This window comes from Meriones unguiculatus, chromosome 5 (assembly GCF_030254825.1).
Source record: "Meriones unguiculatus strain TT.TT164.6M chromosome 5, Bangor_MerUng_6.1, whole genome shotgun sequence".
NCBI classification, from domain to species: domain Eukaryota; kingdom Metazoa; phylum Chordata; class Mammalia; order Rodentia; family Muridae; genus Meriones; species Meriones unguiculatus.
Window position 1 is genome coordinate 13,162,378 of NC_083353.1, and position 15,902 is coordinate 13,178,279.

The 15,902-nt window shown below is 43.3% G+C and overlaps 1 protein-coding gene and 1 long non-coding RNA gene across 3 annotated transcripts; one reads left to right on the forward strand and one right to left on the reverse strand.

Moving 5' to 3' along the window:
* Nucleotides 1-1,426: 1,426 nt before the first annotated feature.
* On the reverse strand, nucleotides 1,427-7,109 carry LOC132654187 (uncharacterized). Of its 2 annotated transcripts, none has more exons than XR_009591824.1 (5): nucleotides 6,995-7,109; nucleotides 6,202-6,272; nucleotides 5,396-5,795; nucleotides 4,209-4,366; nucleotides 1,427-2,025 (listed from the first exon to the last, which is right to left on the reverse strand). It is a non-coding gene; the product is annotated as an uncharacterized LOC132654187 (long non-coding RNA). The 2 variants fall into 2 exon arrangements; XR_009591823.1 differs by lacking the exon at nucleotides 1,427-2,025 and adding an exon at nucleotides 3,491-3,577.
* A 7-nt stretch (nucleotides 7,110-7,116) lies between these two features.
* Nucleotides 7,117-15,414, forward strand: Tgoln2 (trans-golgi network protein 2). The gene is made up of 4 exons (XM_021627987.2): nucleotides 7,117-7,249; nucleotides 7,490-8,406; nucleotides 9,664-9,747; nucleotides 11,535-15,414. Exons 1-4 carry the CDS (start codon nucleotides 7,204-7,206, stop codon nucleotides 11,538-11,540), a joined length of 1,053 nt encoding a protein of 350 aa, XP_021483662.1. The 5' UTR covers nucleotides 7,117-7,203; the 3' UTR covers nucleotides 11,541-15,414.
* Nucleotides 15,415-15,902: the final 488 nt, after the last annotated feature.

Genomic DNA, 15,902 nt, shown 5'->3' on the forward strand with positions numbered 1-15,902 from the left:
AAAAACATAAACCACTTTGTGGGTACTGGGAACTAAACCCAGGTCCTTTGCAAAAATAAAAGCTCTTCACCAGTGAGTCATCTCTCCAGCCCCCAACTTCTAAAGTTACAGACAATGTTGACCATTAAGTCCCAAGGTGTGAATCTCATAATTTTTGCAATTGGTTTAAAGAGATTTCTAATTGGGAAGTATTCGGACCCCCTTTTATTAGAGTTACCAAGGAGCACAGCATCCTTTGAGCTTTTCATGCTTTCTGGCCTTGTGGCTCATGTTCCTCATAATTTAGACTTACATTTCACCCATTCAAAATAGTGGGCAGGGCTGGGGGTATATCTCAATGAGCTGGTTATAAGCAGCTTTGAGTTTAAAGCTCCCAGTTTTAAATAGTATTACCAATGTGTGTGCAGTAGGAAAGCACAGGTTGTTATGGTAGTCAAGACAATTTTCTGGAGCCAATTCTACCTTCCAGGGATGAAACTCTGGTCTCAGGCAAGTGCCTTTACCCACTGAACATTCTTGTTTGACTTGATGTTTTGTTTTGTTGTTGTTGGGGTTTTGTTTTTTCAGACAGGGTTTCTCTGTGTAACTCTCCTGGAACTTGCTCTGTATACCAGGCTGGTTTCAAACTCACAGAGCTCTGCCTGCCTCTTCCTCTCCAGTGATGGAACTAAAGGTGTGCTATGAAAAAAGCAAAGGCGGGGGGGGGGGGGGAGTGTCTTAATTGCTATCCTCCATGCCCTGAGCCATGACTATAGCCAGTCAGGTTCCAGAACTTTTGAACAGTTTCTATTGCCTAGATTTCAATTTGTTTGCTTTTTACCTCATAAGGAAGTAGTTACCAGGAGATGATCATGTAGCACAGGTTACACTGAGGAACTAGGACAAGGTGGAGAACTGAAAACTGTAAAGAGTGACTAAGCCCTGATTCAGAAGAGTAGCTGAATATCTGGGCATGTAGCTCAATTAACAGAGTGTTTGCCTAGTATGCAGAAAGTGCTAGGCTCAATCCGTAGCACAGCATAAACTGAGCACAGTACCACATGTCTATAATCTAGCCCTTGGTAGATACAGGCAGGAGGCTCAGAAGTTCAAAGTCATCCTCAGCTACATATGGAGCTCCAGGCCAGCCTGGAATACAAAACACACAAAAAAACAAAACATTAGCAAGGCATGATGGTGCAAGCCTTTAATCTCAGCATTGTGGAGGCAAAGGCAGACAGATCTCTGAGTTCTAGCCAGCCTGGTCTACAGAGTAAGTTCCAAGCTAGCCATAGTGAGCCCCTGTTTAAAAAATAATAATGATAACAGTTGCTGAGGTAACAATCATAATCATAGTTATGTATACATTATGTGTATACGTATGTACAAATAGAGATAGGTAGGTAGGTAGATAGATAGATAGATAGATAGATGATAGATGGGGCAAGTCCAATCCTCTTTTCAGGATATCTCCAACTTCTTATCACACTGCATCAGCAGCAACCAGGAGAGAAGCACCAGCAGCCTCCTCCTTTCTCAGGCCCCTCAACACTCTCTGGGCTCTGGCATTTATTCTTTCTCCAGAGTCCTCAGATCTAAACTATCCACAGCTGGCAAAGAGCTCTTCTCAGAGCCCAAGCAAGGCACGTAGTCTGCTGCTATGGACAACCTGAATCAGGCCCATATCCCACATCAGTAAAACAAAAACATATTTACATGACATAACTGTGTTTTTAAAGACAAAATTTCCACAACACTTTGCTGTCCTGTACTCACATTGTAGACCAGGTTGGCCTCGAACTCAAAGACCAACCTGCCTCTGCCTCTCTGAGTGCTGGGTTACAGGTGTGTGCCACTATGCCAGGCACGGTTCATGGAGGTATCTTCTCAATTAAAGTTCCCACCTTTTCAGATAACTCTAGCTTGTGTCAAGCTGACATAAAACTAGGCAGGACAGCATCTAATCTGAAATCGTGCTTGAACCCTGGCTGTGTGATAGTGTTCATTTCCTTTTCCTTCCCTCCATTCCATGACAATCAGGGACCTCTGCGGACATAGAGAGAAAAACAGTTAGTGGAAAGGAGCTGCTGATGCCCCAAAGGACAACTGACATGACTCACTGAGGCACCAATAGCCAAGAGACCTGTACAGCGGGATTTGTATAGTTTTACAACTTGTATTTTCAGTTAACTATCATGTGCACATACATGACTAAAATATGCATAAAGCTCTAAAGATTTTATTTTCTTACTTTGACTTGTATTCATTTTCTAACATTTTTAAAGTTATATTCATTATGTATACAGTGTCTGTCTTCATGTACGCCAGAAGAGGGCACCGGATCTAATTCACAATGAAGAAACTAACACTTAAAGGATTTAAGTAATTGTCCACATTCGTGCAGGAATTAAGTATTAAAGAATAACAGTCAGGAGCCAGGCACTCAGGAGGCTGAGGCAGGAGGATCATGAGGCCAGTGTGAGCAACTTAGTGAGACTTAGTTTCAACAAACAAACAAACAGAGACTGAGGAGAAGGCTCAGGAGTTAAGTACTTATTACTTTTCCAAAAACCCAACTGCAGTTCCCAGCATCTACATGGCAGCTCACAATGGTCTGTATTCCAGTTGCAGGGAATCTGATGGCATCTTCTGGCCTCCACAGCACCAGGCATGCACATAATGCAGACAAGCATGCAACCAAAACACCCATACACACAAAAGATAATAAATATATACATCAAGAAGAGATGGTGCAGTCAGTGAAGTGCTTGCCTTACAAGCAGGGGACCTGGGGTTCAGCCATTAGAACCAATATTAAAAAGTGGGGTGTGCTTGACTCCCCACTGCTGCAGAGATGCAGACAGGTGGATCCCTGAGGCTTACCTACCAACCAGCCAGTACCCTGCCAGTGCAGGACCTTGTAAAAGGCAAATGATGTCTTACACACACACACACACACACAAGCATGCAGGAACAACAGCAAGAACTCTTTTTCTCCTATCATTTTGACAGATTAAGAATTCATTCCCAGGGCAGGGGTAAATGGGGAAATGAGAAGCAGCTAAAAGAAGTTCAGCTTGAAAAATGCCATAATGTAACTTAATTCTTTGTATGCCAATAAAAATGTAAAAAAGATAACAAGAATATTCAGTGCTAGCCCTTCACTGAAGTCCCCAGTATCCAGGAAGCTGAGGCTAGAGGATCACTTGAGTCCAGGAGTTTGAGAGCAGTATAGGCAACATAATGAGATGAAATGAAAAGCAGGGGATAAAGAGAAAGGAAGTTTGATAAAAACAACATGGCCTTGAGCAAACTGCTCAATCTTTTTGACTATGTGTCTTCTTAGAAAGCATGTAATCCAACCACTAGCTGATAAGAAACAGTTAGTAGCAGTGAAAAGGTGAGAAGACTCCAGGTGTCCAATAATAAGAAAACTGTCACAATTATAATAAACGTGTAAATTACTTTTTTAATGAAACCATTGGCAATCATATTCTAAAGAATACTGAGGAAAATGGTTCCTTTATTCGCTTTGAACTGCATGCTCACATTTCCAGTTACCATCCCAACATTTCTCCTCTTGGCTAGCACAATCATCCTAAATGAAGATAAACCAAAGTGATAAGCAACTGGTCAGAAGCAAATTCATTTCCTATCTCCCACTCCCTCACAGCCTGTCCTCCACCAGTGGCCCCTACCTCGATGAGAAAGCACCCTCCTCTCTCCCTTCCCATCCTTCCTCTGCTTCTTTTCCAATCTATCTTCGAGTTGTGTTGGTTCCACTTCCTAACTTCATTTCCAGTCTGACCACTGCCTGCCATTCTTGCTGGGCCTGTCCACTACTGCAACAGTCTACTGCAATAGTCCAGACTACTGCAATAGTCTCCTGAACAATTGCCACCCAAGGCCCCCTCCCTACTAAAGTCAGTTCTTCTGAAGCAACCCAGTAATGCCCAAACATTTTCTGCTCTGATTAAACCTTGACCCTACCTAAACCTCTTCAATGGTCTTTTACTATTTAGATCAAATAAAAACGCTGGAGAGCTCCTTGTGATCACAACTTCTTTCCTCCCCTGCCTAGAAATGTGAACACTGGGCCAGGTTTAATAATTTGCCACTGTCTTCTCCACCCACCCACACCTTCACTAGGCCAATATCCTTAAATCTTAGTCAAACATTTATCTTAACACAGGCGGACAGACTTTTCTTTCAGAAAAAGATTCATTTACCAGTTCACTTCCTCTAGGCAAGGCAGAGTCAACATTCTAAAGGAAGGTTTTTATGTTTTCTTTTTTCCTTAGTTCTGGAGACTGATCCCAGGGCAAGCAGCAATCTACCACTGAAATAGTCCTGTAGCCTTCTCACAGCTCTGTGATTTTTGTTCTCTCTTCAGTAATGTAAGAAGAGGGGAGAGGGAAAAAGGGGGAAGAAAAGTGGAAAGGAACACATTACACATTAAGGGAATGTTTATTCAAATAACAGAAAAGGCACTTGTTTCTGAAACTGTAATTGAATCATGTACCATTTCTTGAAAATTTTCAGCCATCCAGGGCTGCTTACCATATATTTATTTCATTTGGGTGTTTCATCAAGTGTTACTTCCCCTGTGGCTCTAGCCCTCAGTGACTAGCCTAGTTTACAGTTCAACCAGACTCAGCTGACATTTTCTATTACATAAAGCTGAATGTTCTAGGTAACTGCCAGATTTAGTTCTCAGTCTAGCTCCGCTCCAGCGTCCTTCTCTATCATTCTCCTTACTATCCAAGAAGCCTGCTCTTTAGACTTACATGGAATACCAGGTTCAGACCTGCACGTGCTAGTCACTGACCCAGGAATCCTCATTCATCTCCCAGGAATATCTACAACCTTCAGGCCTCAGCTCCATGGTTCATTACTGAATTGATAGACACTTCATTCTTGGCAGTTCTTGGAATACATACTAATCTTATTTGTCTTAATGTCATTGAAAACTATTTGACAAAAATAAAGGCTGGCTTTGGCTTACAGTTCCAGGGAATACAAAGTCCGCTGCGGTAGGGAAATCATGGCAGCAAGAGTGGGAGGGAGCTGGTGACACTGCCTATAGTCAGGAAGCAGAGAGGCATGGATATCACAGTGCTCAACTCCCTTTCTATTTCACTCTGTCCAGCGCTCCAGCGCATGAAACACTAATGTCCATGCACAGGATGGGCCTTACCGCCTCAGTTAACCTAACCTACAAAATCCTTCACAGGAGTGCCAGAGATTTCTTTCTACAGTGATTCAAAATCCATCAAGTTGACAACCAAAATTAAGCATTACAGCATGCATGAACAAACATCTATTTGATATTTAAGTGCCTCACCTAAATGCATGCTTTCAAAGTCTTTTTATATACTTTTGAGACTGAGTCTTACTTTGCTCAAAAGGTCTTTACCTCTGAGGCTGGAGATATTGCTCAGAGGTTAAGAGCTCTGGCTGCTCTTCCAACCCAGGCTCAATTTCCAGGATCCATATGGTAGCTCGAACCATTTCTAACTCCAGTTCCACAGAATCTGACGTCCCCTTCTGGCTTCCTTTGGCCTCAGACAGGCACATGATGCGCAGGCATTAATGGAGGCAAAACACCCACACACATAAAATAATAACATATTAATTTTATTTAAAAGATCTTCTGCCTTAAACCTCCAGAGTGTTGAGGACCATAGAACCTGGCATGGTGGGACACAACTGTAACCTCAGCATTTCCAAGGCAGAGGCAGGAAGATTGTTTCCAATTCAAGGCCAGCTGCTCTTCGGAGTAAGTTCCAAGCCTGTTATGGCTGCATACTAAGAACCTGTCAGAAAAACAACAAAAACTAAACAAACATAGTTGGGACTTTTAATTTGAGCTGAGACTTATTATTTGTTAAATCACTGTTCTAAAAATACCTAACCTGGCAAATATTCATAAACGATTTTAAGCAACTTGCTTAACCAACCCAGCACTCCTGGGTGTGGTGGTGGTTCTTGCCTTTAATCCCAGTACTCAGGGGGCAGAGGCAGGTGGATCTCTGTTTGAGGCCAGCCTTGTCTACAAAGAAGTCCAGGGCAGCCAGAGCTACACAGAGCAACCCTGTCTCAGAAAACATCAACAACGAAAAACATCTAGTACTACAGATGAAGACACAAAAAATGAATGCAAGTAGTAATCCATAGACAAGCAGACAGCAACCATTAAAACATAGTTTATGTATGTTTTACCTGCATGTGTTTCTGTACACCAAGTATACAGTGTCTGCAGAGGCCAGAATAGGATGTCAGATCTCCTGAAACTGGATTTTCAGGAGACAGGCTGTTGTTAGGTATCTTGTTAGCACTGGGGATGGTGAGTGAGGTAGAGCGCTTCTCTAATGTGCACAAACCCAAGGGTTTGATACCCAGTAATATATAAATTGGGGATACAAGCCTGTAATCCAATAGGAGGATCAGAAGTTCAAGGCTTCCTCTGGCTGGGCTAAAAGGGACCTTATGTCCTGGGCTAGAGAGCGGGACACATGGTTAGGGGCATTTGCTGCTCCCCCAGGACCAGAATTCAGTTCCCAACACACACGTACATAGCTGAAAACACGTGTAGCTCTAGGGGATCCGAAGTCCTCGTCTAGCCTCCAAGATCACCTCCACCACATACACACAAATAAAAACTCTTTGATATCCTAAGTCTTAAATAGCCGGGGAGGGGCATGGCGAGACACAAGTAATACCAAGCACTCGGGAGGCGGGAGCTTGAGGCCAGCCTGTCCACAAAGTAACATGGCCTCAGACTCATAAAAATTCAGAAAACAAACAAAGAGGAACGAAAGTGATGAACTGTGTTTGTTTCTAGACGGGAAAGACCTGAACAGAGTACATTTTTGTGTGCTGTGGGAAAGGCACCACCAGCACCATAGAGGATGTGGCGCCCGGCCCCGCGACCCCACAAGTCGCGAGAGGAGATGCAGCCGGTCGGAACAGTTGCCTAATCCGAAGACAAGTGAACCGGAAAGAGACTTCTGACCTCGCCAGAGTGCTGAGAAAAATAGGGAGGAAGAAAACAGCTGGACTCAGCTTCCCGCACACCACCGGAATCCCCAGCCGCTTACGCCGGAGCCCTGGGGGCGGGGCTGCACCGGAAGAGAAACCCGCCGGAAAGGGCAGGGCCGCGCGCTTGAAATCCCTTGCGCTGCTCTCACGTCAGCAGTAGAGGGCGGAAGTGCAGACTGCAGGATGCGGTTCCTGGTTGCGTTGCTCCTGCTGAGTGTCGCAGTGGCGAGTAAGACGCCCCCTCCCCTCCCTACAGCCCATCTCACTCCCCTTAGGCTCCCCGGTCCTCACCTTGGCTGGTCGCCACAGTAGCGTGATGTCTTCCTTGCCTGACCCGACTCTTCTCTGTCCATCTCCACCTTTTTCCCATTTAGCCATGACCGCTGGGCAATTCCAGCTCTGAGAAGTCAAGCCCCTTTCTCTTCTCTTGGCCTTTTCTTCCGAGGACTTAATGATTTTTCTGTTTCAGGAGTTCAGCCGGACAATTCTAAGCCAGACAGCGTCCCAGATAAAGGTGATCCTCCGATTCAGTCCTCACACTCCAAACCCACGTCCCTGCCTTCTGAGGAGACAGAGTCTTCTAAGCCGGGAGAGACTAGCAGTCAGAGGCAGCAGCAGTCCGCTAAAGAAGACCCAGAAAAACCGGGGGGATCGACTACCCCAGCAGTTTCCAAATCTGCGGAATCTGGACAGCAGACCACTGCCCCCAATCTCCAGTTGGTTGAATCCCCAAAGCAGCCTGGAACTACAGATACCAAGTCGACGAACATTGCACAGAAGCCCCTGTCATCCGACTCCCAGGGAGAGTCTGGGCAAAAGCTCACAAAAGGTAGTTCTGATAAGCCCACAAATGAATCTGACAAGCCCGCAAATGATGATTCTGACAAGCCCGCAAGTGATGGTTCTGACAAGCCTACAAATGATGATTCAGAGAAGTCCGTAAAACTCGATACAGACAAGCCCACCTCCAAATCTTTTGAAGATAAGGAGTCCCCCAAGAATGACAACATCCAGCCAGAAGCAAATGGACAGAAACCAACGCCTACTTCCAAAACTGAATCTGGGGAGAGAGTGGCAGGGGACTCTCCCCAGCTGGAGGGAAGAGAGAAGTCTTCAGAGCCTTCTGAAGATGTGGAAACCAAGGAGGTGGAAGAGGCTGAGTCTGAGCCAGAAGAGACCTCACCACTTGAAGAAGAGAATGAGAAGGCGCTGGGCCCTTCCTCCGGCGAGAAGCGAGAGGGGACACTCACGGAGTCTGTGAATGATGACCTGTATAAGGACAATTCTGGGAGCACCAGTGCACAGAGCAGTCACTTCTTCGCCTATCTGGTGACCGCAGCTGTTCTTGTTGCTGTACTCTATATTGCTTACCACAACAAACGGAAGGTAAGAGGGGACTGGGGTTTCCCACATCCTGAGTTCTTCCTGCATGGGCAGCTCTCTGTCCCTCAGCCTGTGAGCTCTGAGTATTTTAAAATGAGCTTCAGTTTTTCCTCAGACCCTGCTAGGACTTACAAAACTCTTAAGGTGTATAAGTCATGTGTTTTCGTCATGTGTCCTGTTTCCTCTGAGTTCTGCTGTAAAGTGCCAAGTTTGACATGAATTATGACCTGATCGAATTGAGATTCTCCTCCCATAACTTGGAACTCAGACCATTCACAGCCTCTGTGGATCTGAGTTCTTGACATGTTGACTTCTTCCATTTTTTCCATACTTGAGATAATTTACCATTTCTAGCTTCTATTCCTACTGTTTTCTATCTGTAGGCAGGAAGAATATTTTCAATTACATAGTCCCTAATACCAGTACCATAAAGCCCAAGGATCGCTCTTCTGCCACCAACAAGAGTTAGAAGGAAACCTAGGAATTGCATAAATGTACGTGTCATTGGGGTTAAAGTGGCACCCATGTCCTGTAGAAACAGCTCTGGTGACAAAATGATTGTATTTCCTAATGAGCCATGAGATTTAGAAGATAATTTCAGTGACTTGATGTGTTGGAGAGTTCAATTTGTGATGGCTGTGAAGAATGCACATTCTTCATTCTGCATCTCAATGCTCATGATGAGAACGATAAATCAGAGTAAAGTTGTTGAAACCACATGTGGAAGCAAAGCATATATTTGTAGATAAGAAACAATCAGGAAAAAAAAGAAACAATCAGTAGTTATAATATTTTTGTTCCCCTTAAAGACATGACCTAGAACTCTCTGGCAAGGGGACTGGCAGACCTTTGACTCTTTGCTACTATTAAATCATACAGAGTCCCACAGGCCACAGCCTTTATGTGCTGTTCACTGTTAAATAGTATGAAGGATTTTGTTGTATCCAAGGCCTTTTAAAATTTTTATACAATTTTATTACTTTGTGGTGCTGGAGGTTGAACTCCAGTTACATGCATGCTAAAGTCGTTCTACTACAGTGCTATATTGCATGCTTGATACATTTGCCTGTATGACCCTGTTTGAGCCTAGCATTTCAAAGAACAGTGTTTGTCTGTGTGTGTGTGTGTGTGTGTGTGTGTGTGTGTGTGTGTGTGTTAAATAGGCCTCTTTGCGGATCTAGGTAACTGCCTCTGATATCAGGAACTGAAGTACATCATTACAGAGCCAAATGTTAATCTGTTTTCTTTTTCCTTCCTCAGATTATTGCTTTTGCCCTAGAAGGAAAAAGATCCAAAGTCACTCGAAGGCCGAAGGCCAGTGACTACCAACGTTTGAACTTAAAGGTAAGAAATGAGAAGCCAGGTCTAGAAGGAATCTTCAACCTCAGGTGGGCCAATTTTGGGGACAATGCTGCCATTGTTCCCAGGCCCAGAAGGCTACAAATAGAATTGTACATGAATCTACAAAGTTAGAAATAGAAGAGCCCTTTCAATACTTTCACTTTTGACAGATAAACAGATCTGCCTAGAAATGTGTTTTTGTTTATTTTCTTCCTAAGTTCCTACTCAAAGGCAATACTTGATAGTAACTCCCTACACTTTTAAACATCTTTTGCCCTATTTCAGCCCTTGACACATAAACATTTTGATAAACATTGAACATTGTGATAAAAAGCCAAGTCTAATCAACTAAGTATGGGTATAGCCTATATGTCACCTTTTTGGGGGATCACCAAATGCTGCCAGACCTTACCTTGGGCAGCAAAGCCCTAGATCACAATTCTCTCAAAGCAGATGAGCCCAGAAGCACATAGGCCCCAAGTACACCCACAGAACAGCCTGCAGGCTGGTCCTCGTGATCCTGGCCAGTCTGCCCCTGCCAGGGAGAGGAGTCTTTTTTTCCATCCCACAGCAGCAGGAGCTGAGAAAGGTTCTCTCCACAGGAAACTGTACTAGGTGGTTACAACAAACAACTGCCCTGTTCTGTTAAGCAACAGAAAGGACACTGGCAAAGAACAGTGGTGACCCAGATGCGAATGGTTCCCAGACTTCCTACAGGGAACAGTTCACCTACTTCTCAGCACTACAGAGTAAGCCACTCAGCTCAGAACATCTGTCACAAGTAGGTCAACTTTACACTTAGCTCTAGCCTGCTGCTTTCTTCCATAATTGACTTTAAGGATATTTTTCCTCCTTAATTTTGTTTTAGTTGGAAAGAAAGCAATACACATGAAAATTATTTAGAATAATACAGGAGAGTATAAAGTAGAAACTAGAAATTCTTCCTATCCACCATCACATGTGGCTTTATTTATGATTTGTTTCTTTATTAGGAGGTATTAAATACACATAATGAGTCTCACTACATGTTTTCATATATAGATAGATATAGATATATGTGTACATACATATGTGTATTTAGATAATAGTCACCTTCACCTCCATTACCCCTTCTTGTCCCTCTCAATATTTAAAATATTTTTAGGTTTAATTATTTTGTTTTATGTGTGTAAGTGCTTTGCCTACATGTATGTATGTGTACCACATGTGTACTGGTTGCCAGTAGAGGGCCAAAAAGGCCATTGGATCTCCTGGAACTGCAGTTAAGGATAGCTGTGACCATCATGTAAGTGCTGGGAAACAAACTCCTCTCCTTTGCAAGAGTAACATGTGCTCTTAAGTGCTCAGCCATCTCTCCTGCACTTTTTTTTTTTTAAATGACTCAGTGAGTTTCATTAGGGGTTATTCACAGGAGCATGGGCAGCTTAGCAGTGACTACCCCACTGAAGAAAATACCTCTTACTCTCCTATCAACCATTAATTTATTTTGGCTTTTTGAGACAGTCTCTCACTCTAGCTCCGAACTCATGATGTAATCTGTGCTGCCTGGAAATTCATAATCCTCTGCTTCAGCCTCCTGAGTGCTGGGATTACAGGCATGAACTACCACATTAGCAGACTGTCTGACTTTCCAGTGCATATTTAATTTCCAGTTGACTTTAATGATGTGACTCAAGCACTTTTATTAAGTGCTGTTCCATGGTGAATGAGCCTGACTTGACTCTCAGAATGACAGCATTAATACATCTCTCTATGAATGTTACCAACAGAATGTGTTGCTCTCATTTCAGCTCTGAATTTTTGTCTGCAAGAACCTTGTCCTCCCTGCTGATTTGTTTCCGAATCAAGAGATGAAGAGACTGTGACCTCCTCTGGGGTTTGTTGGCAAGTCTGGGCTGGCAGAGATGAGATTGCTTCAGGTTTTGCACCTGCACTTTGGCGACATTGTACTCTGGTGATGTCTTATTTACTTTGTGTTCCCTTTATGCTAGTGTGTTCCATCATCCTTTCTTCCTTAGAGTACAAGTGGGGGGAACATGTGGGAACATGGCTGTGACCAAAGGAAGACTCCACCCTAGGCAGGACACATGGTGGACCACCCTCCCATAGCTTCTTTATCTTTAACTCTAGGAACAAACTGTAGAGAGGTACTTTCTAGACAAGGTGTAGATGGTGGGTGGGGAGCTGATGGGTAGAGAGGGGTTTCAACACTTACTCTCTACAGCGGCCTCAGCTGTAAACCAGAATAGCAAGTTTAAAGAGTGTTAAGGTCTGTTCCATCTGACAGTCTATATTTTTCTGAAAGTTTACACTCTTTGGTTGTACTAGCATAAAAGGGAACTCAGGGTTTCACTTCCATGGGAATTTTTTTTAAGTATGGTGATGATCATTTGGCCACCCCAATAGGAACTGCTTGAAAAGGGGCAGGTTTATGCTTTGTGGAAGAAAACACATAGGAGTGATTTGGACTTCAGGAAAGGTTTTTCCACAAACTCAGCTTGCCTTTATTGCCTACCTTAGATGGACAAATACTTAGGAACTCACTGCACTCTCCACACTTTTCCTTGCTCTGTTTAATGGTCCTCTCATCCAAGACATCAAAGGAATGAGTAAAATCTTTTCTGTCCTGTGACATCTGGTTGTAAAACTGTAAGAAACCAAGTAGGTTCCCTGAGATAACTGAGGATGTCTTGGATTATGCTGTGTCTGGAGGTCCTGTCTATGTGGTCATGACTAAACAGAGTCTCCACTAATCTCAGGGATGTGGAAAGTGGGAGGGGGAAACTAGGAGTCCTATGCTGTTGGAGAGATCAGCCCGAAAAAGAAATGGTCTTGGAGTTCTTTCCCCATGCTGACTGTAGTGTGTGCTTTAAGCTTTTATTCTTGGCAGGGGCCACTTTTGGACAGGAGATCATTGCTACTGTTCTCTCAGCTGTGCACAAGTCTTCTGTTGCTTTTTCCAAGCTGAGGAAGCCCTTCTCAGTCTCCTTCAGCCTTCTCCAACACTACTCTAGCCCCCCATTTTCATTTTCCCTTCCTCTGTAGGCCCGTTTGTGTGCTTCTGCAGCCTGTATGAGTGCCCACACCTATCCTGCTCTAGTTGGTGTTGCTTCCATTCCCTTGCTTGCTCTACCTGACAGTTACAGGCTTGTAACTCCTCTTCCTTTTTCTCAAGGTTCCTCAGTTGACACATCATCCAGTTCAACAGCTCGTTGTCACAGCTTGCTCTTAACACTTGGTAATAATGGATGCTTGGGCTCCATGCATGCCAATTTTCTTAGTGTCTCTTGCAAATTGTCCTTTGCCTTATCTTATGGGGGGAGGGGAAGAGGGTGCCCAGGTCTTACTGCTTTGACTGTCTTCAATAAATCCACCCATTCTTCATCTTCTCCTTGATTCTCATCTTTATCTTTGGCCTCCTTCCCAAAAACCCAGTTCTGCTATCTGCTAAACAACTCAGCCACATTGTCTGGTTGTCACTCTTGTACCTATCAAATTCCTCTGTCTATACTTACGTTTAATTATCTGAAAACTCTATACTACAAACTATCAACATTTTTCTTATCACAGGAGTCCCATTTCTTTCTGTTTTTAAAGAAACTCTAATTAGGTATACTCTCCATTAATTTTCAGGAACCACCTGAATTGGGTTTCTTGACCTTATTAGTTTTGGAAGCATCGATCATTTCAGAATGTGCGCTTCTGTCTGAAGTTGTATTCTAGACTGCAGATTCCTTCTTGGCCTCACCATCTGACACTCCCTCTTGCCTCTGCCCTCAGCAAAGCCTTTGTTCCAGCTTCTTGTGGTTGCTCTGTGGTTAGGCTCCCCCCTCCTTTCAGTTTACCCAGGTCTTTGTGTTTTGAAGGACTCAGCTCACATGCTTATGTTCCTCCTAGCTTCAACACATTTGATTGTTTTTTTCCATTCCATGCTGATAGCTCTTAACGTCTCCCTTATCTTAGAACTCCAACATGACATAGTTCTGATGTTGCTTCGATCTCCCTAAGAAAACTAAGCCCCGAGAGACAGTCATTGACATTGCTCTATGTGCCAGGGGCCTCAGGGGTTACGTTTCTTGTTGGAGATGTAACTGAAACCGGGGCTCACACAGCTCTTCCTAGCTACTGCTTGCTGTGGCCTTATACTTGTTGACTTTTGCTTTTGAAGGGCAGGAAGAAAGGTTGATTTTCAGGAACCAAGATTGACAGTGAGTGGATGGACACAAGAAGTTTTGCCACAGTCTACAAAGCCTCACCCTTTGGGCTGCAGACAGTACAGTAGAGTTTGTTTCACTTGAGAAGTTGCACTGAAGGAGGTGGCTCCCACCAAAGAAAAGGCATTTTCAGGCGTGTGTTTTTGAAGGTAGAATATTTAAAGCATATTTTCCTAGAGAGCGTATGGATGGTGATGGCCTGGCTGAGGCTTCTATACCAGAGGCTGGGCTGGCATATGGGAAGCACATAAAGCCTAAAGTAGCATTCCTATAGACAATAATGTTCTGAGTGTGCTTTCCTGCGCAGCTTTTGGCTACGAGCAATTTCTTACAGAGAACCTGCTTGCATCATAACAGTTAATAGTTTGTTTTCCTGCTATGGTTTATAGAAGTTCTGGACCAAACAACTAACTAAATGTGCTAACACATTTTTCCCTGGAGACAGAGCTTTGTACCCTTAAGAATTCCCCTGCTATGAATGCTCTTTCTTCTTTCTTCACCAAGGCATAGTGTGCTTTGCACAAGTCTGAGCCATTTGAATGTAGAGAAGGGTATGTCAAGCCCCGGGCCATGTGGCCCTGTGAAGCAGTTTTCTCAAAACTCTTGGTAGGAAAGTTGTTTGGCATTGCCTTAAGAAAGTTGTAAAGAACTAGAGAGATGGCTCAGAGGTTAAGAGTTCTTCCAAAGGCCCTGAGTTCAATTCCAAGCAACCAAATGGTGGCTCACAACCATCTATAGTGAGATCTGGTGCCCTTGTCTGGCACGCAGCACACATGCAGGCAGAACACTGTATAAATAATAAATTTTTGAAAGAAAGGAAGGAAGGAAAAGAAAGCTAGCTGTAAAGAGTCTGGTGTGGTGATGCATGCCTTTAATCCCAACACTCAGAAGACAGAGGCACCAGGAGGCCAAAAGGAGCATGAGGCCAGAGCATGGTCTAGAATAGCAAGTTCCAGGCAGCCAAAGTTAGAAAGTGAGAGCCTGTTTCAATAAACGAAAGAAAGCTGTAAAATGTTAAAATTTAATCTAACTATTTCAGGATGACTCAGCTCATTTAGTTCCTTGCTCAGATGTGACTCTTAAGTATTTAAGCTTAGAAACTCTGTAGTTTGGACCTCAGCTTGCATAGCATAGCAAACTACCCATGAAGCTGGCCTCCTCACACTGTGATAGGAATTTAATTCAGACTACCATGTTAAATAAATGAATGTTGACATTATTTTCCTTGTCTTGTTTGCCCAATTAGTAGATTGCCACTGTTAGCCATGTTTTGTATTTCTATCTGTTTTGAAACTTAACTATAATGGCTTAATTGTATTTTTTTAAAGGTTATTGTGGTATAAGTATTTTTCAGCGTATTTTACTGAGCTTCTGTAAATGGCATCTCAGTGTAGTTTCATATCATTATTGAACAAAAACCAAAATAAAATTCAGATATCAAAGCATTGAAACATTACACGTGTTAATAGTATATTTAAATGAACTAAACTTGGTACCTACTTAACATAATTGAAAAGTTTTTAACTTTTATCCACTTTCCCATTTATTCATATAAGTTGAGCATCCCTATTCTGAAATCCAAAACAAGTGTTTTGAGTAACATGAACTCATACGCCAGGTCATGGAATGCTCAGTTTTTCATAATAATACAGAAGATGTGATAACTAGTCTATGCATATGAAGCAGGTGAACCTGTGCTTCAATCCTGGGTCCCGTTCACCAAGTTACTTCACACGTGTGCGCCGATACTGCAAAATCGGAATGAATTCTAAGCACTTTGGAAAACAATACCAGGGTTTTTGTTGTTGTTGTTTTCCTTCCTTCTCAAGACAGGGCTTCTCTGTGTAACAGAGCCCTGGATGTCCTAGATTTGCTTCATAGACTACACTAGTCTCAAGCGCAGAGATCTCCCTGTTTCAGCCTCCTTGAGTGCTGGGATTAAAA